A 25,251-nucleotide genomic window follows, 5' to 3' on the forward strand; every position below is an offset into this window, starting at 1 on the left:
ATTCAATGCCCTTTTAATTGTTCTTCCGATTTTCTGCAATGTCTATTTTTTTATCTATATCTTTTAGATTATTATTATTATTATGTAACACCTCCAGGGTGTCCAAAGACTCATTGAGGTAGGGCACCCACTCTACAACTTTCCATCTCCACCAACCGCAACTACCATCATCATCTACACCAGTTTCTCAACCTGTGGTCTGCAACGATGGGACAGGTGGTTCACAGGCAAACTTAAATTAATTAAATAAATATATATTTTTTAATTATCTACACAAATTAAAATTAAATAAGTAAAATTATTGAAATCAAATAGAGACTTAAAAAAGAAAACAAAAAACAAATATAATGTTCAAAGGCGGAAGCAATAAAACTATATTGTTGTTCACTTCACCCTTAGCAGCAGAATGACAACAATAAAAGAGGGGTGAAGTGAACAATAATATAGTTTTATTGCTTCCACCTTCCCTTGCTGTTTTGTCAGCTTTGAAGTGAACATGTGTTATCCACATTTCAACCAATGGCTTGTTGTTTATTGATTTTTATTATTGAAGGTTTCCCCTCCTTCAACCAAGGCTCAGTACATCCTGAGAAGTGCTAAGTGATACTTGGACAAAGTGTGTCCTGAGTTAATCCCAGTATATATATTTTTTGGAAACGTTTTTTTGTGTTATGAAGTGTTGTCGAACGAGTGCACGAAACCTGCGAAACTCCAACGACATTTAGAAATGAAACATCATGATGTGAAAAATAAGCCAATTGAATATTTTCAGCGACATTTAGGGGCATTAAATCATGGGAAAGATATAGTTTTGGCCATGGGTTCCATTAATAGCAAGGCACTGGAAGCATCCTATCTCTTAAGTTTGCACATAGTGAAACCTCATTCTATCAGGGAAAATTTGCTATTTGCAGCTATAAAAGATGTAGTAAAAACGATGTTTGGCAACAAGTTACTAAAAGATGTTGATTTGATTCCTCTTTCAAATGACAATGTCAGTCGCAGAATTAATGATATAGCAGGTGATGTAGAATCTCAGTTAATCGAAAGTTAAGAAGAGCCCTTATTATGCGTTACAAATAGACGAGACTACTGATGTTACAAGTGATGCACAGTTAATATGCTATGTAAGATATGCGCACGATAACAACATTCATGATGATATTCTGTTTTGATGAACTTTGCCATCCTGAACAACTGGAGAAGAAATATTTCACACTTTCAATAATTACATAACACACAAAGGGATCCAGTGGGAAAAATGTACAGGCTTCTGTTTGGATGGAGCTCGCGCCCTTACAGGCAGGCATAGTGGGGTTGTTTCTATGGTCAAGGAAGTAGCTACGGATATCAAATGGGTACATTGTTTCATACATGGGGAAGTGTTAGCCTCCAAAGGAATGCCACCAGAATTTAAAACTGTGCTATATAACGTTGTAAAACTAGTTAATTTTATTAAAGTTTGACTGTTAAATAACAGGTTATTTTCAGTACTTTGCGATGACAGGCAGTGAATGTATATACAACTTTTGTTTCATTCTGAAATTCGCTGGCTTTCCAGGGGCAAAGTACTAACAAGGTTGTTTCAATTAAGGCAAGAAGTTTTATTATTCGTAAATGAATGTAATTCTGATTTTGCATCACTCCTCGTTGAAGAAGCATGGTTATCAACACTATCCTATCTTTCAGACATTTTTTCGAAATTAAATGAACTAAATCTATCCCTTAACTTTTATAAGAAATTTCTGTGGGTTCGCGATCCATTTCAGGCTTGCAGTCACGAGAACAACCTTTCGTCATCGAAAAAAAGAACAGTTAATTGAGCTTTCAAGTGACAGTGGACTTAAAATGCAAATTCCGTGATCTTGGGTTTGACTCGATTTTGGATCTCGCCTTCAGTGAGAAGTGAATTTCCCAAATTATCTGAAGAAGCAGTGAAAATCATCATGCAGTTTTCTACAGCCTATTTTTGTGAGAAAGGATTTTCATCGCTCCTTCAAATAAAAACAAAATGCAGAAATCATCTTAGTGTGTATGCTGATCTTTGACTGAAGTTGACCAATATTGAGCCAGATATCCTTCAACTCTGCAAGGGCTGAGAAGCTCAACCATTTCATTAAAAGTAAATAGCAACATAATTATATCATATTATTTATTTGTTTAATAAAAATTAAAACTTTGTTCAATGATGATACACTTTTAATCCTTTACTTCCAATTTAATTAATTATGTTTCAATATGTATTCAAAACATGCTTTTAGATTTATTATGTTATAAATGCCACAGTGAGCCTGTGTAGCTCAGTGGATGTGGCGTCTGCACACCACCGCGCTTGGCCGCACGAAGGAAGACTTGGTTTCAAGTCTAGTCAGCGACTAGAGGAAATTTTTCTAAGCCTTTTTTTCGACCAGTTCCCGAGTTAGTCGATCTCTGGCACGGGCAAGCAGGTTTTTCCTCCTGTTTTTCCTCCTGAAACTCGGGTTTTTCGTCCTGTACACTCAAGAAAATCGACCGTAGAACCCACATTATTTCAGACATTAAATATATTGGGTTAGGGTTAGGGACCACGAGATGGCAGCACATTTGAGCCGTCTCTCTTCACTGCGTACCGCTTAATTAGTGATAGCCTTGGGCCATCTGTCTCTGATTGGGTACCAGTGGAGATTGAACTGCCCACTCAGTCTCCAAAAGTTAGATAGAGCTAAATGGCCTCGCCTACTTCCGTATACGGGAATAAAAAGGTGTTAGCTGATTTTTTTTTTTTAAATGGCACAGTTTTTCTGAAATGCTGGTATAGTTCGCCCACCGATTAGAGGTCCCTCGACTGCATGTCAGAAAAAGGAGAATCCATTCCGATAATAGGGTAATTAATCAATCTGTCTTCTGGGATGTTTGTTTTTTATTACAGGTCGGAAAATTTAGCTTTTCTTTTACGAACATTGTAGTTTTTAAAGTGTAACTATTTTGCTTGTATAACAGTTGAAAAAATGTATGTAGAGTATTAACAAAATTAAAAAAGGTATAGCATAAAACAAAAATTTAATTAAGTTTATTTTTAAGAAAGTTTTCTATAAAATAAAAATAATTATACAGAAAAACAGAAATTTTTTCAAATGAACTTAGATATTCTAAACTCACAGGTGAGAGAACTGAGACACTTTAATGTCCTAAACCGATTAATTATTTATGACTTGTTGTGACTCTTTTAACAAACCCATGCAAAAAAATGTTGGAAAAAAATACCATTATCAAATCCTTTTAATCTTCATAGTCATCTGAATCAGTGTCCAAATCGCCATCACTTTCACTTAAACTGATCACCAAAGGTTCGCATAATTCTTCGATAATTCCGTCTCTGTTCCAATACATATTTTCCAATGAGGTGACACGAAAGTAATACTTTCAATTGCCTGTTCTGAAAGCTTAATAAGTTTCGACATGTCAATATCTCCAGTTATGTTGCGATAGCAAATGAAACTTTTTCATTCTGCCCAAACATACTCAATAGCATTAATATCACAATGATATGGTGGTAGCCTCAAAGCTAGAAATCCATGCTCTTTGAGCATCATGTCGAATTTAAATAGTTTAGTTGTGGGCGAGTTTCTTTTGACCAAATTAAGCAATACAATTTTTGAGGAATGACAAATGTTATTTGCAGAGAGCCAATCCATAAGAACTTGCTTCTTATTAGACCAATTTGGAATTTTTTTAATCGAATAGAGTGATATGAAGCGTTATCAATTATAATAACAGCATTTTTAGGAAGGTTTGGAATCAGTTTTTCTTCTGCCCACTTTTCGAAGATCGTAGAATTCATTTGCCTATGGAAATTGGCTTTGTATAGTAAGTTTGAACTCGGTAAAAAAAAAACCATTTCTCCACCCGCACACAAAATTATTATGCGCTGCGAGGCATTTCCGGTTTGTAGCACTCCACATTCTTCTTCTTTAGACTGCCAACATTTTCCATAAGTTAAATTACTATCCATCCAAGTTTCATCTAGATACACAATCAGTCTTTTCTCCTCCCTGAAACGTCTTATCTCTCAAATACTGTGTTCTAGATAAAACAATGTCCTTCGCTCCATGATAAGTTTCTTTTTATTCTGGGACTTTTTAAAAAAAATCAAGCTAGTACTAGTACAGCGACAGACAAGAAAGCACGTGATTTCGCATGTTGGCAACCAATTTGTACATCCTTCATTTCTTTCTCCCCTTCAGCATGAATTGACTATTCTTGGCAAAATGCCAAGGAGAGATCTACAAATGGAGGGTGAACTATAATTCCTACATAGGTTTTTATAAAAAAATTACAAAAAGTCAAAACGACGTATAGGGAAATAAATTAAAAATTGAAGTAAAACTTTAATTCCGACATTCTAAAATGTTATTTTACTTGCTATTCTGTTCGGAAAATCATTGATGACATTGTCAAAGTCTATATCATCACTCATATAGTTTTATAGACAGTATGGCAAGATTTCTTAAATGCAAAAAAAGTGCCCCGGGGCAGACTCCCCCCCCCCCCCCTCCAATGCCTCTGTAACTTAGTGGTCCATAGAAAGGTCTACATCAATACCATCTACTGCCGATGCAGCCTAAATAATTAAACTGTGTCATCTGTTCTATTATTTTAATTTTTATGACTATTTTTGATGTAACATAAGATCAGCCTTTAAATGCCATGACTTGTTTTCTTTTGGGAAAATCTTAAATTGTATTGTTGGCTTATTTTATTCAATTCACAAACTGATTTTTGAAGATTATGTTCATTGTCTTGTAATATAATCTGATCATCTGCATATTGCATTGTATTTACTGATAACAGTTCTTCTGGCTAATCAGATACCTTCTTTTATTGTTGTTTTCCATATTTTATTAATCTGATCAATATGAATCGAGTTGGAGATAAGCTACATCCCTGTGTAACACTTTGATTGATATCAATCCCTTTTGTTAATTTATTATCTAACTGTAGATGTAATTTGTATCTTTACATAAACTTTGTATAGCTTGTACCAAATGTAATGGATACCCTTGTTTTTTTTGCATTATATTTCATAATTTTTCTCTGAGTATTTTATCAAAAGCTTTCCCATAATTTATAAATTCCAGATGAGTTTTAAATTAAATTCTTGTCTTTTTTAACACATAAATATTGTCTATACATGATCTTCCATGTCTGAAACCATTTTGTTCTTCTAAACGTAGGTTGTTTTCAATATTTGCAAATTTTGTAACCTGTATTATTAAAGGTTACTCCATGGCGTCCTTAGAATCATCACATATCACTCCTTTTTCGACCTGTTAACCAATTTCTGTAACCCACAAATCTTCAACCTGTCATCGTAAGGTTCACTCCATAGATCTGCTATCATCTTGGCCACTCGCCTCTGGATCTTCTTCACCTCAACATCACCACGAAAAGCAGGTGACCAGATTTGCACACAGTGTTAAAGATGGGGAAGGGGGGGGTCTTAACCTGCTTGTCTCTGCTGATCAGAGTATTCTCCAGTAACCAAGTAAACTGATGAGCTGCTTTAACCACTTTTGCAATATGCCCCTAAACTTTAACTCCTTATTCACTACTACTCATCAAATCCCTAACTATATCAGTTTCTTGGAATACAGTTCCATAAATGTGGTATACAGCTGGTAATCTTTTTGCCCCAAAATGCATGACCTTACACTTTGCCACATCCATTCTCCTTTGCTCAGAATGCCAGTCTATCCAAATCATCCTGAAAACTAAAAAATTTAACATCATCCATATCAACTATCTCTCTACCCAATTTTATATCATCAGCAACCAACTGAATTGTTCCTCTCGAATCCTTTCCTATATCATTAATGTACAAATTAAATAGTAATTCTTGTAGAAAGGTTTATATGCTGGTTAAACATGATTATTAAATACTTAAGGAATTGACAGCATATACTAGAAATATAAATTAAATCAAACTTTCCAATATTTCGGCAACGTCACGTTGCCATCTTCATGGGAACTTAAGATAAAGAACATGTGCAAGTAAGTACTACACAACAGCAAATGAGAAATGAAGCAAGGAAGCTACTGATGGTGCCCCCTAACGGGCTATATTAGGTGTTCTTAGCCTTTGGGCTGAAGTTCTCCTGATGTATGTTTCCCAAATTTGGAGCAGTCTCATGCATCCAAATTTGTTGAGGTTTGGCATGATCCTAAGGGCTAAGGCTGTTTCCATGAATAATCTTTCATATTTCAACTTGCTGCGGTGTATTACTGTGGCTTTCTTCCACCTTATTCTATGGCGAGTATCCAGAGCATGGTCTGCAAGCCCAGTGTACTGGTGAAATCGGATGTAGTCTTGTGTTTTGAGATTCTGATATTTCCTGTCCTGCCTGTTTGGACAAAGTAGGACAATTAACAGCTGTAAGGGACCTGGTATATACCAGGTAGGTTTAGGGGAAGTGGTTGGTCTTTAGTGGAGTGGATAAGGGATGCCAATTTTCTATGTGGTCTGTAACAAGAGGTCAAGTCATGTTTTTTAGGATTTTGTTGATTTTTTCTGAGGTGCCTCGAATGTACGGAATGAGATGGATTTAGAGTAATCTTTTTTGTAAAGGGGGCGGACGTGGGTTGTGAATAACTGGTATTAGTATTTTTTGGATTTTTTTTTTTTTTGAGGGGGGTAGCCATTGGCTGAGAAAGTGTTAAGGATGTGATTTAGTTCAGTGGTTAGGGCTTTGTCATTTGAACAGATTAGTTTAACCCTGTTGAATAGTGTTTTAATAACTCCATATTGTTGTGGGGGGGGAATTGTTGGTGAATGTATCTGCCTGTATGGGTGGGTTTTCTATAAACTGAGAAAACCAAGGTTCCATCAGGTTGGCAGGTGACTGGTGTGTGTCTAGGAAGGGGAGGCTATTGTTTTCCTATTTTTCCAGGATGAACTTGATTCTGGAGTGTTGGTTGTTTAAGTGTGTTAAGAAGAAGAGGAGTATATCCGAGCCATGTGGCCAAATAGCGAACACATTATCAACGTAGCGATGCCATATGGTAGGTTTTTGTGGGGAAGAGTTTAAGGCTTTCTCTTCAAAAGTTTCCATAAAGAAGTTGGCCAAGAGTGAGGAAAGTAGTGAACCCATTTCTCTCCCCTCTATATGTTTGTAGAATTTTTCCTGCCAAACGAAATAGCCTGAGTTCATTGTGAACTGAAATATGGCTGAGATATTGGGAGGATATTCAGCTTGGATTAGCTCTAAGGTTTCTTTGAGGGAGACATTTGTGAATACGGAGGAGACATCAAAACTGACCATTATATTGGAGTGTAAGGTTTTCTACTCTGGCATTGAAGTGGGCTGAGTTTTTTTATGTGTGATGGTGTGTTGCCAGTATAGTGTGAGAGCACTTAGGCTAAATATTTAGTTTGTACGTGGTGGAATTAATGCCATCCACTATGGGATGTAATGGATGGCATTAATTTCCCTACATTAATCCACCCCTTCCCCATATATACGGGGAGGGGGTGGGGTCTAGAGTTATATGGTTTTAGTTTGTTAGTAATCTCCACAGGCCAAGAAGTGACCCTCTTAAGGAGCCTATGAAGTTTTCTAATTTGTGAGTTGGTAGGATTGTATTCAATGGGGAGATAAGTAGCCCGATCTAACAGTAAAACATTAAGCTTACCGTGTAGTCAGTATGATTGAGTACCACAGTGACGTTTCCCTTATTCGCTTTGGTGATAACTATTTCTTTGTTTTTCTTCATTTCCTGTAGAGACTTGTATTCACTATTGGATATGTTGGTTTTGGTGGTCTTGCTTTTGTGAGAACACAGGCTACATCTAATCTAATATCGTTGGCTATGTGGTTTGGAAGGTGGTGAATCCCACGTTCAATCTGGATCATTAATTCCTCGGCCGGTATTTTCCTAGGAGCAAAGGCGAAGTTATGACCACATGACAGTGCGTAGAGTGCTTCAGGCTTCCAAATAACTGAAGAAAGGTTAACTACAGTGTCTGTTTGTAGTTTTGGTTTGGACGCCAAGTTCTTTTTTAATTTATCAAACTTGTTGATATGTCGACTCCGTATTTTTTCAAATTCCTTATTCGCCGCAGTGCACGAGACGTCATGTAAAATTGACCTCATCCTCTAGCACTAAAATAGCTCTGTTTCCATCAGCTAGGGAATTGCGTGTAGCGTTAATTTGTTCCTGTAGGAAAGCGTGGCTCGCACAGTTATAGATTTGGAGAGCTTTCTGTGAAAAGAAACAGTGCTTAAATTTTACACAATTTGGGATTACCTGATTATTCCGGCAGTGTTTTAGGAAGGTCAGACGATTCAGTTGTCTCGATAACTTCAGCTTCATTTTGCCGTAATGGTGGGCCTTGCATTCAATGGAATCTCGTGGATGATAGTAATTCTTGTAGAAAGGCTTATATGCTGGTTAAACATGATTATTAAATACTTAAGGAATTGACAGCATATACTAGAAATATAAATTAAATCAAACTTTAATATATACTTTCCAATATTTCGGCGACGTCACGTTGCCATCTTCATGGGAACTTAAGATAAAGAACGCATGCATGCAAGTACTACACAACAGCAAATGAGAAACGAAGCGAGGAAGCTACTGTTTTCCTAAAGTCCTGATGGTACCCCCCCCGGCAGGCTATATTAGGTGTTCTTGGCATTTGGGCTGAAGTTCTATTGATGTATATTTCCTAAATTTAGGACAGTCTCATGCATCCAAATTTGTTGAGGTTTGGCATGTTACTAAGGGCTGAGACTGATTCCATGAATAGTCTTTCATATTTGAACTTGCTGCAGTGTATTACTGTGGCTTTCTTCCACCTTATTCTGTGGCAAGTATCCAGATCATGGTCTGCAAGCCCAGAGTGGCTGTACTGGTGAAATCGGATGTAGGTCCTTTTGTTCTGAGATTTGCTGTCCTGCCTGTTTGGCCAAAGTAGGAAATTTACAGCTGCAAGGGTATAAACTAGGTAGGTCTAGGGCAGTGGTGGCAAACCTTTTAATGTGCACATGCCAAAAATTTAGAAATCAAGTTGCTGACATGCGGGAAGTTTTTTGTAGGGGAAAAATTAATTTATATTATATAATATTTTATAAATTATAATTTTATAAATAATATTTTATTTATATTTATATATAAATTTATAATATTACTTAGTGTAAAATTGATTATTGTATTATTAAATTGATTTTAATGATGTTGGTTCGAAAAAAAAGAAAACGGTAGTGAGAAAAATATTTATGCATTGTAACTAACCATAGAAGTTAGCTGAGCAGGGAAAGCAGCAGAAGGATGTCAACTTGTCAGTGAAATGTTTACGGTATTTACCCGAATATAACATGCCCTCGCGTATAACTTGTACCCCTGATTTTACTTTACAAAAAAAGATATCAAAAAGTTTTGCATATTATAATACCTTGCACACAAAAAATGTTTAAACATGTTCATCGAGGCGATAGTAACTCGTTCCCTGCAGTAACAACATGCCCTCCCCCAACGGCCATCATAATGCAGATGCAAGAAAAACAAGTGTAGTTTAATTGTATCCCTGAATAAGGTACAGAGGTTTTTACAGTCTGTGTAATATTTCTCAACAAATAGTGTGATTCATTAGTTAGAGCAGTTTTGATTCCAGCTGTCTCTAATTGCACTATTATTGTCCCCTCCCACAGAAACTATGCAGAATAGACTCAAGCAAAACAATATGTTGCACTTAAACACTTAAAATCTATTGTCCAATTTTTCAATTACACGAGTGTTTGAAAGTGTTACTTTTCAAAGTGTTTGTTTTATTGCATTTGAAATTCTCGATGTCATTATGACAATCACCAAGGCTAACTTCAAATAAACTTCTATCACGAATTGAAACAAGTCATGTAATTACGGTGGCCATACATCATTTAAGAGGACAGTCCTTTATTTCACTGCTCTATCTTTCAGATTTTTTTTTCTAAAATGGCAATTTTATCTTTCATTTTGTGAATTGAATATTGATGCCAACATATTTAAAGATGCAATTCATGAATTTTACCAAACTTGCATTGATTATTTAAATAACTGGGACAGCTGTTTCGTGGAAATGGAAGTATTTGAATGGGTCCTACTACGAGAAATCCCTTTGCAGGTGAAGATCGAGGAAAGTATTCTGTTCACTTCCAGTCACTGGAATTTAAATGATGGCGAACTATTTGAAGTTTCGTGTTTTAAAAGTTATGTCACCAGTGAAAAGATCGAAGAATGGCAACAATGACAAGTCCTGCCGATGTAGATGGGTTGAAAATTTTAAATATTTCGCAGATAAACATGTATCTTTTAAAAACATTTTAAAAATCATTGAATTTTGCTTATATCCCTGGATCTAATATCCCCGCTGAACAAGTATTTTCCTTAGTGAAAAATATGTGAAAAAAATCAACTAAAAATCGAAACATTGAAGGCATGCATTTATACTAAATGCAACTTTGACATAAATTATATACAGTTTTGTGAATTTTTAAAACACGAACCTGATTTATTAAAAAAAGTTCATTCTTGTGAAAAGTATCAAAATTAAATTTTTTAAGTAATAACATGATTGTTTAAAATGCTATGCATATATGCTTATATTTTACAATAAATACTATAAAGCTTTTTAGTTTTAGTGAAACAAATAAACGCAACCAGTTTTTTTTATTTATTATGAAACAATTTCTGATTTGTCCTTTATTTTCTCCAAAAAAATATGGTCACTATACATATAATGCGTGTGAGTTTGCCTGCAGCTCAAAAGCAAACAAGCAGGAATAAAATTCAACCAAGGGTTGAAACTTTGAGTTGAGCCCGCTGGTAATGAGAAGTTCCGTCGAAAAATGACACCCAGTCGTGAATGTGTTAAAACTAAGAAATATATAGCAATTGTTAAGACAGTTTCAGATGTTATGGAATTCGGTTGAAGAGAATTAGCATTTCAACTCATCAATTGTCGGTTGTCTTTGGGTTACGTGATCTTTTGTTAATACCGCACCAATCATATGCACGTCTTCATAGCTGTTCTCTCGTGTAAAACAAAATTTAACTTGTACATATTGTAATAATTAAAAAAAAAAGTTGAACTTATAAGCATATAAAAGTATATCACCTGTAAATCAGTGACGTGCCAGCAAAATTCTTGGACATGCCATAAGTTCGCCATCTATGGTCTAGGAGAAGTGGATAAAGGATGCCAATTTTCTAGGTGGTCTGTAACAAGAGGTCAAGTCATGTTTTTTTTAGAATTTTGTTGATTTTTTCCTAGGTGCCTCGGATGTAGGGAATGGTGATGGATTTAGAGTAATCTTTTTCATGAAGGGAGGGGGGACAGAGGTGGGTTGTGGATAACTAGTTTTAGTATTTTTTGGATTTTTTTTTTGGGGGGGGGGGGGTAGCCATTGGCTGAGAAAGTGTTAAGGATGTGATTTAGTTCTGGTTACGGCTTTGTCATTTGAACAGATTAGTTTTAACCCTGTTGAATAGCGTTTTAATAACTCCATGTTGTTGTGAGGGGGGGGGGATTGTTGGTGAATGTATCTGCCTGTATGGGTGGGTTTTCTATAAACTGAGAAAACCAAGGTTCTATCAGGTTGGCGGGTGATAGTGTGTCTAGGAAGGGGAGGCTATTATTTTCCTATTTTTCCAGGGTGAACTTGATTCTGGGGTGTTGGTTGTTTAAGTATGTTAAGGAGAGGAGTGTATCCGAGCCATGTGGCCAAATAGCAAACACATCATCAACATAGCAAAGCCATATGGTAGGTTTTTGTGGAGCAGAGTTTAAGGCTTTCTCTTCAAAAGTCTCCATAAAGAAGTTAGTCAAGAGTGGAGAAAGTGGTGAACCCATGGCTGTCCCCTCTATCTGAATCGTCTGACCTTCCTAAAACGCTGCTGGGATAATCAGATAATCCCAAATTGTGTAAAATTTAAGAACCGTTTCTTTTCACAGAAAGCTCTCCGAATCTACAATCACGCGAGCTGTGCTTTGCTACTTAAACAAATTAAAGCTACACACAGTTCTCTAGCTAACACAAACAGATATATTTTAGGGCTAGAGGATGAGCTTTCTAATACGCTAAATCACAAACTTTGGTCAATTCTACATGTCGTCTCGTGCACTGTGGCAAATAAAGAATTCGAAAAAATACAGAGTCGACATATCAACAAGTTTGATAAATTAAAAAAGAACTCAACATCCAAACCAAAACTACAAACCAACACTGTAATTAACCTTTCTTGAGTCATCTTGAAGCCCGAAGTACTCAACGCTCTGTCACGTGGTCACAACTTCGCCATTGCTCCTAGGAAATTACCGGCCAAGGAATTAATGATCCAGACTGAACGCAAGATTCGCCACCTTCTAAACCGCATCACCAACGATATTAGATTGGATGCAGCCTGTGTTCTCACAAAAGGAAAACCACCAAAAACCAACATATCCATTAATGAATACAAGTCTCTTCAGGAATTGAAGAAAAACAAAGAAATAGTTATCACCAAAGCAGATAAGGGGAACGCCACTGTGGTACTCAATCGCAATGACTACACAGGTAAGCTTAAGACTTTACTATTAAATCGAGCTACTTACCTCCCCATTGAATAAAATACATTCACAAATTAGAAAACTCCATAGGCTCCTTAAGAAGGTCACTTCTTGGCCTGTGGAGATTACTAACAGACTAAAACTATATAACTCTAAGATCCCCCGTATATATGGTCTCCCAAAAATACATAAAGAAAATGTGCCATTATGTCCCATAGCGGATGGCATTCATTCTCCCATGTACAAACTAGCTAAATATTAGCAAAAGCGCTCTCACACACTACTGGCAACACATCATCACACACAAAAAAACTCAGCTCACTTCAAAGCCAGTGTAGAAAACCTTACACTCCAACATAATGACATAATGGTCAGTTCAAAAATTTTCCATCAAACAAACTTTAGAGTTAATACAAGCTAAATTTCCTCCCGATATCTCAGCCCTATTTCAGTTCACAATGAACTCAGGCTATTCCGTTTCGCAGGAAAAATTCTACAAACAGCCATAGGTTCACCACTTTCCCCACCCTTGGCCAACTTCTTTATGGAGACTTTTGAAGAGAAAGCCTTAAACTATGTGTTCGCTATTTGGCCACATGGCTCGGATACACTCTTCTTCTTCTTAACACATTTAAACAACCAACACCCCAGAATCAAGTTCACCCTGGAAAAATAGGAAAACAATAGCCTCCCCTTCCTAGACACACACCAGTCACCTGCCAACCTGATGGAACCTTGGTTTTCTCAGGTTTATATAAAACCCACCCATACAGGCAGATACATTCACCAACAATCCCCCCCCCCCCTACCCTCACAACAATATGGAGTTATTAAAACACTATTCAACAGGGCTAAACTAATCTGTTCAAATGACAAAGCCCACACTGAACTAAATCATATCCTTAACACTTTCTCAGCCAATGGCTACCCCCCCCCCCCCCCCAAAAAAAAAAACAACCTCTTGTTACAGACCACATAGAAAATTGACATCCCTTATCTGCTCCACAAAAGACCAACCACCTCTCCTAGACCTACCTGGTGTATACCAGGGCCCTTACAGCTGTAAATTGTCCTACTCTGGCCAAACAGGCAGGACAGCAAATATCAGAATCTCAGAACACAAGGACTACATCCGATTTTACCAGTACAGCCACTCTGGGCTTGCAAGACCATGCTCTGGATACTCACCACAGAATAAGGTGGAAGAAAGCCACAGTAATACACCACTGCAAGTTTTCAAATATGAAAGACTATTCATGGAATCAGCCTCAGCCCTTAATAACACCAAACCTGAACAAATTTGGATGCATGAGACTGCCCCAATTGGGAAACATACATCGGGAGAACTTCTGCTCAAAGGCCAAGAACACCTAATATAGCCCGGCAGGGAGCACCATCAGGACTTTAGTAAAACAGTAGCTTCCTCGCTTCGTTTCTCATTTGCTGTTGTGTAGTACTTGCGTGCACGTGTTCTTTATCTTAAGTTCCCATGAAGATAGCAACGTGACGTTGCCGAAATATTGGAAAGTATATATTAAAGTTTGATTTAATTTATATTTCTAGTATATGCTGTCAATTCCTTAAGCATTTAATAATCAAAATTAAATAGTTATAGCCAAAGAACAGAGTCCTGTGGCATGCTACTAGTTACAGTCCTTCTACCGGACTCTACTCCTGAATAAATTACTCTCTGATATCTCTCCATCAACCACTCTCATGCACTTCACCAACTTTATATCCACTGCAACTTATTGATTAGAAATCCATGATATATCCTGTCGAAAGCTTTTGCAAATTCCACCAGTATCACTGTAAACCCATTATCTTTATCCAACTCAGTTGTCACTGCATTATAAAATGTGAGCAAGTTACTGAGGCATGACCTACCTTTCACAAAACCATGTTGCCCCCTCCCCTGCCATGCAGTATCCCACTTCTGTCTATGCATTCCTGTATTTTGCTTTTGACTAACTACGTTAGTATCCTGGCAATGACTTTTGATATGCTGATCGGTCCATAATTTGTTACATTAATTCTGGAGCCTCCTTTATGCAATGAAACTATTCTCCATTACATAAAGTAAACATGGTGTTACTGATACCTAATGTGTCCTCGACAGAAATCCAGGAGGCACTTAAATTTATTATTGGCCTTACCCTTTTCTTCAAAATTTTCCCCAAACATTTCTGTATGTCTGGGATTCATTTGCTGTTTAGATCTTCTACAAAGACCAGCTTTTCTCTTTACTTTATGTTAGCTGTCTTCTCTATTGACTGAAAAACTCCCACCACTTCTTTTGTATTACAATATTTTGTGGGAACATAGAAATAGGTTTCGTTGTCCAATTTGTCATTTTAAATATATTTACATAACTATTTGACACTCTGCCAATCAAAACATTCATCTTCATGTCTGGTGTTGAATGCTATCGCTATTCCTTCTTTTCCACAACCACTGCTGCCTGAATATAATGGTACTTCTCTAGTTCCTCTGACTTTTTTTTACTTTTGATACTTATGTTGATGGTGTGCCTATCTTCACCTGAATTCTGACATTGGGTGCATTCTAGAAACTGAATTTTCACAGTTTGCTTTACTCTGGTTCACTAACAAAAATGGTGCGGGCCTTGTTTAATCAGGTAACACCCCAGCCGACATAAAATTTCATCATGTTGTTTCTGGTTTAAGCCAGTACAGAATACAATTTTGTTTGCTAAGTCAAATAGCAGCCCATTCTTATTCATTCAGTATCATTTAGATACCTGCTAATGGAATACACTAAATGAAGGTGAGGAATGGATATCAGCAGGGCCAGCGGAAGTGGGCATGCAGAGCATGTGGGCACCGCTACGAAGGGGGCGCTGGGGCACGGGTCATAAGTTCATTTTTAAGAAACAAAATTTTTATCATAAAAACAAAAAATTCTTAGAATGATCAATATTAAAATAAATAAGGCCGGATACACCGAATAAAAATATTTAAAAAATTGTATATTGCCGGCTGTTTACAATTTTGCAGCGAGAGCAGGCTAAATGCTTGCCTCCAGAATCTAAAGTGAAACGGTGAACGGTTTTTAAGCGTAGAAACGAATTTTCATACAAAACATTTGTTGCTATGTAACCAGTCATATGGTACTGTAAAAACTCGATTGTAGCTTAAATATTCTAAAGCACATTACATTCGATTGTTTACTTAGGTTAAGTCCCATGTGAATATTGTAAAAATAAACTTTGTTTGTTTTAGATGTTATTGTAAATAATACTCTGGAAGTTAACTGTATATACTGCTTTAATAAGAATATGTTACAGTGTTAAAAACAAAGGCAATGTTTATATTGCCGAAGCTGCATGTAATAGATCTACATGGCGGCATTAGAAAGATTGTTATTAAAATTTGTTTGTATGAGAAAGGCTGGCAGGCTCTAAGTGTAAACATCTGCTAAGTCAGTCAGAAAGGTTCAAACAACTTTCCGATGGCCGGCAACTTACAATTAAAAGAAACCAGAGGAGAACAAAAGGCGTGCCGAACTTGAAACTTAAGATGAATCATACTGATTCTTTGGGGGTTGCCAAACTTCAAGGTCTCAGAGGAGGCATAATAAAAAGGGACTGCACAGATCCAGAGATTGCTGCAGAAGTAGAGGGGGCCCGGTTCCAGAGAAGTCCACAGAGAGAGACAGGAGAGGCTGCCCGGTTCCAGACGCTGTCAAAGAGGAGGCAGCTCGGTTCCAGACATTGCTAAAGCTGTCCGGTCCCAGACGTTGCCGAAGAGAGACAGAGCTGCTCGGTTCCAGACATCATCAAAGAGCATCCCAGATCCAGACGTTGGTTGAGAGAGGAGTTTTCCGCTTCCAGAAAGGAGTTTATTGGTTCGAGATGTCGCTAGAGAGAAATCACTTCTACGCCACAGACAGAGCTTTCAAATTGCTGAAAGAAGTCCCAAACACCGTAGAAGAGAAAAGTTTCCAGTCCAGAGGGATCCTGATTGACAGTTGACAACAGTTTCATTTTTCTTGGAGGCAGCATTTTCAGTTTCTTAGAGGCGGCAATTCAAGATACTTGAGATGGCAGTCATCCAGGCATTTTCAGCGAGCTCAAGTAGAGGAGAAAAGGCGAGGCAAATTTCCCGAAGTACCTTTGCTCGTAAGTTTTTCTTTTCGCCGTGGGAGAATAACATTTTTCCGGAACTGTACGAGTCCTGCTACATTCCCAATTGATATAGCCGAAGCCAAAATTCCAGATGAAAATCCGAGATGAAAAAATTGCCATAGAACTTTTAGTGAAAGACTTTTGACTAATTGTGAGATACAGAGCCTTTGTAAGTTCAAAACTTTTATATAATTCCTCTTATAGTTGTATTAGAAAGACTTTTAAGATATATGTTTAATAAGGTTAAGAAGTGTCCTTAAGAGAATTAACTGGCATGTTAGAAGTTGATATCAAATTTGTAAAGATAACAGAGAGATTTAGGTAACCTCTTTGCATGTAAGCTTGGAGTTTAATAAGTAAAATTTGTAAACTGAAAGTGGGTAACGTTTTGTGTTAAAGAAAGTATTTTAAAGTTGAAGAAGAAATGTTCTAAATTTTGCTAAAGAGTTTTTAAGAAGGACAGAGAAAGCAATCTCCCTAATGTTTAAATTCGTGTATTTCATAGTAATGTAAATAAATGTTTATTTGACTTTCTTGTAAACATAGCACATAATAATATAAACAAGAGAGATTCTGAGAGAGAGAAAGCGCGCACAGCTACATTAGAATAATGGAGAATAAAGTATAAAGTAAAGAAAAAAGACATCACAAGTAATTAATAGAAATTACAAGTATACAAAGTTAAAATAATAATAAAATTTTACAATGTCGCAGTAATGACAGGATAGCAACAGTAGATTTATAACAGTATGCATCTCAATAGGCTACTGACAGTAGTGCAGTGCAAACTATTGTTTCGTCTCTGTGTCGTGTTGCGTAATAATTTCTTGTGGGTATAAAATAGAAATGGAATCAAAAATTAAAAAAAGTTATCTGGTGCACAAAATCGTAAGCATCATGCTGTGAAAGCAGATATTAAGAAACAAACTGGGGCTCTTAATAAATTTGTTAAAATATTCTGATGCAGATTGTAATTAACTCGATACATCAGAAATCAGAGTTGATGAACCGTGCACATCATCCAGTTTGAATGAAAGTACTATTAAAACTGTTGAACAAGATAACAAGATGCAGAATTTAAGTGAAAAATAGTTAGGAGAAGATTTAGTTGTAGTTGACCACAAAATTAACACATTGTTAGTCTCTGTAATTTTAGAAGATCCAGGTGAAGGGAAATATTGATGAAAAATTACAAGTTGTTTTAATTGAAATGGGGCTTGTTCAAAAAAAAAATATAATATATCCCAGAGATACATATGGTCGTAAATTTGGCAACACGTATTATAATAGAAAAATGGAAAACGGGGAGCTCGTGCCAAGAACATGGCTCATTTATTCCGAAACTTTAAATTCTGTTTTTTGCTTTTGTTGTAAACTTTTTGCACCTACTGAATCAAGTAGTCTTGTAGAAGGTTATAACGATTGGAGAAATGTAAGTACAAATTTGCATAGACATGAGACTAGTTTAGCTCACATGAAAAATTTCTTAAAATGGAAGGAACTTGATAAAAATTTAAAAAACAAAGCTACTATTGATTGCCAGACTCAAAGCATGTATGAAATGGAAAAGAAACATTGGACGAGTGTTTTAGAACGCTTGATTGAAATTATAAAATTCCTTGGTAGCCAAAATTTAGCTTTTTTGCGGATCATCTGATAAATTATATGAAAGGAATAACGACAATTTTTTAAAATTAGTCGAACTGTTTGCGAAGTTTGATCCCGTTATGAAAAATCATGTTGAAAGGGCCCTACAAGGAAACCACAGAGTCTATTTGAGTAAAGACAGTCAAAATGAAGTATTGGAAACTTTAAGTAATGCAATCAGGGATACAATTTTATTATCAATTCAAAAATCTAAATATTCCATAATTTTAGACTGCACACCTGATGCAAGTAAAACGGAACAAAGGACCATTATTATTCACTTTGTTTCCTGTGACAATGGAATTGTCAAGATCAGGGAAAACTTTTTAGGCTTTGCAGATATATCAGATTCCACAGGATGTGGTTTATGTGCAACAGTTGTTCCACTATTGAAAAATGGAACATTCCCATTGAAGACATGCGAGGTCAAGGGTATGACAATGGGGCAAATATGAAAGGGAAAAAATATGGGCTCCAAAATTTGCTTTTGAACAAAAATCCTCGAGCTTTTTACATGCCATGTGCTGCTCATACTCTAAATTTAATCATTAACGATGCAGCCAAAGTGAATGCAGATACATTTAGTTTCTTTGCAATTATTCAAGAAATATATAATTTATTTTCATTCTCTTACAAACGTTGGGCAATCCTTTTAAAGTTCGTAAAAAATTAAAATTTTTTTACGAAACAGCCATCAGAAACGTGATGGGGAAAGTAAAATTAATGCAATCCGCCCTCTATGATATCAGTTAGGAGAAATTTACGATGCACTTTTTGAAATTTTAAATAATGAAAATTTTAATAAAGAAATTCAGCATGAAGCACAAACATTGTGCGCTAAAATGAAGGACTACAAATTTATTTGTTCTCTTATAATTTGGCATGATTTACTTAACAGAATAAACCCTGTGAGTAAAATGCTTCAAGACAAAAATATGAACATTACACTTGCTTTACAATCTATCGAAAACTTAAAAATATTCTTACAAGAGTATCGATCAGATACAAATTTTAAAGAAGTTCTAAAAAAGGCAAAAGAACTGAGTGAAGAGGTGGATGGAGAACAAGAATTTAAAACTGGTATGAAAGTTCGACGACGAAAGAAGCACGACAATTTCACTACAAGCATCATGACGAAACGCCACAATCGCCAGAAGATAAATTTAGAGTGAATGTGTTTTATACACTTCTAGACATTGCAATGTGTTCGTTAATAGAACGCTTTGAACAACTAAAAACATATTATGATAATTTCAATTTATTGTATAGATTACTACAAATTAATAACGAAGATTTACGAAAAAACTGTGACGTTTTAGAGATTCTCTTGATGGACAGCGACAATAAAGACGTAAATGCAATAGAACTATATGACGAGTTATGTGCTTTCCAGGATATTTTCCGAAAGGATAATTTAAATATTCAAAACCCTTTCGATATTCTTAATTTTATTGTGTCCAATAATTTATCTTTCCCTAACTTTTCAGTTGCTTTAAGAATACTATTAACCTTACCTGTTAGTGTAGCGAGCAGTGAACGTTCCTTTTCCAAGTTGAAATTGATTAAAACCTACTTAAGAACAAGTATGTCACAAAAAAAAGGCTTGTTAGTTTGGTGTTAATAGCTATTGAAAATGATGTATGTGTGGAATTAGACGTTAAGACCATTATTTCTAATTTGGTGAATATGAAATCAAGAACCCTAAAATTTTAATAAAAAAATTTCAAGTATATTTATGTAATTTAATTTATTTTCTGTTATTCTGTAAAGATTTTATTTTTTGAATACTTATATTAATATTAATAAAATGTTCTAATTATTATTTCTGAATTCTTTTCTTATTTTCTCATCTATCTTGAGTTTCTTTTATTTTCCTAAAAGATAGTTCCACTTATAAAAATCATTAAAAAAATTTTACAGCTTACTAGGAATTTAGTAAAATGCAAGAATTTTTTAAAATTTAGTTCAAATAAATTTTAGCTTTAATTAAAATTCATTTTAATTTTGTTAGCGATTCGGGTCGGTGAGAAGGCTATAATCCCTGTATCATTATATTCAATGATTAAAGTGAAGTGGCTTTATCAAAATTTGCTTTAACTGCTGAGAATAACTTTTGAGAATATAAAGCCAAAAGGCTAGTTTTCTGGCACCTTAATATATATAGATCGTAGTCATCGATCTTTAGTTTCGCTTACTGGCTATAAAACAACAAAGGAGGTTTATCCCCTTATTTTCTATAACTTTTGAGAATATTTTGAATATTCAGGTTTTTAATGATTATCCTGCCTGGTCGACACCCCCGGTTCGTTATATTTAGCAAACCAACGTGTGGCTGTTCTGTCAAAATTTATTTAAGAAATTTCAAATAATTTAAATTTTTATTTTATTATCATAAAAGAACCACACACGCCTGGATCGTTACAGGGCGCTTAGATGGAAATTGCATGCAGGCGGCAAAGACCCTAGCGCTGGCTCTGGATATCAAGACAAAAGCTCTAGTCAGGTCTTGGCATTCCTTGAATGTTGGGTTGAAGTCTTCTTCCAGTTATTTAGACTGATCCTAAATTGTCAATTATATTACTATTCTACTTTAATAATTATTTATTATTTTTTTTTGACATAATGACTTTCTTCTACCAAACATTTACCAATCAGATAATGATCTGAAAATGTAATGTCAAAATTTTTCGATCACACTCTAGTTGAAGCTGAAACATTTTAATCAAGCATCATAATTTTTCAAAAATAAAATTGATAAGTCAATTTTTTGAAAGATACATAAGAAGATGTGCAAAACAACCAAATTAAATCATAATATTGTCATCTTATCCTTCTGGTAGATTTGACATGTTTGCTGTTGAAATTTTTTTGGTTTAAACCTACTAAAAGAGTTGGAACATAAATTATTATGTATTATATATATATAAATACACACACATGTATTTTATGTACAGTGATATCTCGCTAATCCGAACTAATAAAAACCGTGCTCGTTCGGATTAGCAAATTTCCCCCCAAGAGACAACAATAACTAGTGTTCAAGACAAAAATAATCAGATTCTAATGGTACATCAATGATAGAAACTGATAGAAAAAAAGCTACTGTACTGTAACAGTAGATTACAGGTAGAACTGATTTCACTTTCGGTTCTACCTGTAATCCATTCCATAACATCTGTTTGTGAAATTTCATCATCTGGATTTATATTTTTAACCAAATTATGCACGTTTTGAATTTCCTCTTTTTGTGTATATTTGTGATTCATGCCGACAATACAGTACGTACTGTACAGTATAAAAAAGCAAACGTGAACACACAATACATCAAAATAGGCCTCCAGTATAACCGTACAATCGCCAGTACGAAAAAAATACTGTACTGTAATAATAATAAAATAAATAATAATAGTTAAAATAATAATACACAATAAATAACACTTTTTTTTTCTTTCAAACCGCAGTTCGGATTACTGGAGGGTTTGGACTAAAGAGGTTCGGATTAGCGAGATACCACTGTATTTTTAAATTGATTTTAAAAATACAAAAATTAATATATAATTTTAATATAACTGTAGATTCAAAGTTTCAAAGATTCAGCAGCAGACTCTGAAGAAAATAGTGATTGATTCAGGCCAGGAAGACAAGTCAAGTTTGTTTATACAGATAGATAAATCATAGAAAATAAAGAAGTCCATTACAAGTTTCTAGCAAGCAAATCAGCATGTGCTCTGAGAAAATACAAGGGAAAAAAAAATTAAGAAAGCAAAGAAGTAGGTAAACAAAAGCTATGGAAAGACTAAATATATGGATAATAAATATCAGGAAGGTCACAAAATGTTCTGGAGGCTATTGAAAAATCTTAGAAACAGAGGAAAGAATACTGTGAAAGGAATCAAAGATGATATGAAAGCTGAAGATATTTTAGATGTCTGGAGTAATTACTTTGAACAATTGCGAAATGAAAGGAGTGATATAGAACATTCACACAGCAGATCATTTGCAGTCAGCAGTACATATCAATACTTCAGATATAAAAAGGTGCAAAAAATCTGAAATATGGAAAGGCAGCTGGACTAGATGATATTCAACTAGAAGTGCTCAATTATGGAGGTACAAATGTTTGAAAGCAGCTGCACTACATAATTCAGAAGGCATGGTCAGAAGGTGTCAAGTTTCAGATGATTGCAGTGGAGTTCTCATATTAACGAGAATCACATTTATAAAAGGAGAAATAAAAAAACAATGAGAATTACTGAGGGTCCTTACTGAGTTTTCTGGATAACATTTATAAAAGCATATTTGAGAAGAGGCTAAGAAAAACTGTGAAAGACAAACTTGGAAAAGAATAAGCTAGGTACAGGACAAAGAGAAGTCAGATTCAGATTTTCCCTTTGCAACATATTTGAGAAATTGTAAGATTATATCAAGAATCTGTATTTAAGTTTTGTAGATCTGGAAAGGTGTCTGGCAAAGTGTCAAGAGATATGCTGTTCAAAGCACTCAAATTAGTTTAAACAGGAAATTATATTGAGGAACACACAGTAGTTAAGCAATTTAGAATTTGAAGGTAAGGATATAGTTTCAATGTAAAATCGTGTGTTTATTTACTACTGCCACTGTTATTCATCATCTATGTGGATCACAAATCTGGAATGAAAATCAGCAAAAAGACAGACTGTGAAAATATGCAAAAACACTGAAGATATTAGCTGCATCTTGAATGGAAACCTACACCACCAGCAAAACATTTCAGTTATTTAGGCAGTATTTTTAGTGATGATAGTAAATTACGTATGGAAGTAGGCAACAGAATATGCGAAGCTGGTATAATATGGAGTCAATGGAATAAGACAAAGTCAGAGTTCAAACTAGGTTTAACTTATAGATTTGAGAGTTGGGTTTAGAAATATAACACAGCATCATATTAAAAATGAAGATATTAGGAAGGAACTTGACAAGTATTCAAGAATGTATTACCAAAGGCATTATATGCTCATTTAAAGAGAATGGGAAAGGGCAGGCAAAAAAGGAAAAAAAAATTATAATGATATTTAAAAAAACAAAACAAAAAAACTCTAGGTGCACTAATGCAGTTAAATGAATCTTAGAAGACTGATGTCTGTAAAAGGAATGGACTAATTTGGATGAAAGATGTCAACAGAAAGTTAGTAATAATGAACACTTTTCACATACTATTATCATAGAATATTATACAATTCAGCAAAAAGATAAATACAACTTAACCTAACCAATAATTGCTTGTGTCGCAAGCTAAAAGGATCACATTGAATGGACAATCATTTTTGATATCTGATGAAGATAAGAATCTCCAAACTTTTATAACTGAGAGGTAATCATTCTACTTTAAATATGGTATTTTATAAATGTCAATGGTGTAACAAGGCCTCTGAACCTTCTTTAACAAGATGTTCATATTTAAAACTGCTTCTATGAATTAGGCAATCATTTTTCCAGCAGATACTATGCTCAGTCTTACCCTGTTGTGCAAGAAGGAAAAAAGAATCCTTCCCATAATGCATCACATTATACATGCCCGTAAGGATATGTGCAGCATTATGGGATACTAAGGCAATTGATGAGAGTCATTAGCCTCTATATACAAGTAGCCCACTCATGAAGTTACTTCACGTGTAAACTTTGTTTAAACTTGGATAAAGGATGAAACCAAGAATATAATTTCTTGGCATCTGTAAATTATAGTACAGTCATCCCTTGACTTATGTCTGCTCAAAGATATGTCCATGATCCCATAAGGGATTAAATAACATTTTTGACTATACTTTTGAACAAGATGCAAGCAAGCGTAAAGTAAAAAGGTTTCTATTTAGCAATAACGCATTCAGTGGCAACCTCCCTCGGCAGCCAGCAATCGGCACGTGTCTTCAACAGTTCCTCTGTTGATTGTGCGTTTGAGAAATAGGTTATTTGTGCATTTATCGTTAAATATTTTGTGCAACATGACCCCTAACGCCCAATCAAAAAACCTAGTGAAGAATCACAGAAAAAGAGGTGAGCAACTGATCTTGAAATGAAGTTGCAAGTCATAAAGCAACATGAAGGCTGATAAGTCCATCAATGTGATTACAAATGACTTTGGATGGTCTCATTCTACAGTGATGACCAGTTTGAAAAATAAGGATAAAATTGTAGAAGCTGTGAAAGGATCTGCTTCCATTAAATCAACTGATAGTGACAAAGCAACGACAAAGTCCTATCGGTGATATGGAATTACTTGCATCATGGCTAGAGGACTTGAACTAAAAGCGCATATACCCCTTAGCACTATGACCATAACTGCTAAGGCACTAAGTCTCTTCAACATGTTCAAGGAGAAAGCAGGGCCCGATTATGACTACGAATTCAACACTTCTTCCAGTTGGTTCATGAAATTTAAGCAGCATTTTGCTCTGCACAATTTGAAAATGTATGGTGAATCTACAAGTGCCAATGGGAAGGCCGCCAAGGAGTTTGTGGAGAAATTGGATAAAATTATTACGGGAGGAAAATTATTTGTCATGGATGTCATAAAGCAACATGAAGGCTGATAAGTCCATCATGTTGCTTGTTTTTTCCAAAACAAGCAACATGATGGACTTGTTTTGGAAAAAAATGCCTAAGCGGGTTTTCATCCACAAAAAGCTAAAATCTGTGCCTGGTTTCAAAGCTCTTGAAGACTGTATTACGATTCTGTTAGAAGGAAATGTGGCTGGATATAAACTGAAACCATTTGTGATATGGCACAGTGAAAATCTACTAGTCTTCAAACACATTAGGAAGTATACTCTTCCAGTTCATATTCAGAGCAATAAGAAGTCATGGATGACTCAAAAATTGTTTGAGGATGCCTTAATCAACTGTTATGTGAGTGAAA

General features: G+C 35.3%; 1 protein-coding gene across 7 annotated transcripts in view; it reads right to left on the reverse strand.

Annotated features, from left to right (window-relative positions):
- Tbce (Tubulin-binding cofactor E) overlaps positions 1 to 25,251 on the reverse strand; it is a 319,945-nt gene that overhangs the window by 22,579 nt on the left and 272,115 nt on the right. The window contains exon 14 of one of the 7 annotated variants that reach the window (XM_090399267.1): positions 20,778 to 20,919. The exons of 5 other annotated variants lie outside the window; for them this stretch is intronic. In XM_090399267.1, coding sequence (XP_090255393.1) covers positions 20,905 to 20,919 — 15 coding nt within the window. In that variant the 3' untranslated portion in view covers positions 20,778 to 20,904. Of the gene's footprint in view, positions 1 to 20,777; positions 20,920 to 21,041; positions 21,242 to 25,251 lie in introns of those variants that run through there. One more of the 7 variants, XM_090399268.1, reaches the window with a different exon arrangement.

Source organism: Typopeltis vanoorti, chromosome 10 (assembly GCF_054136105.1).
Source record: "Typopeltis vanoorti isolate ZY-2024b chromosome 10, IOZ_Tvanoo_1.0, whole genome shotgun sequence".
Lineage (NCBI taxonomy): Eukaryota > Metazoa > Arthropoda > Arachnida > Uropygi > Thelyphonidae > Typopeltis > Typopeltis vanoorti.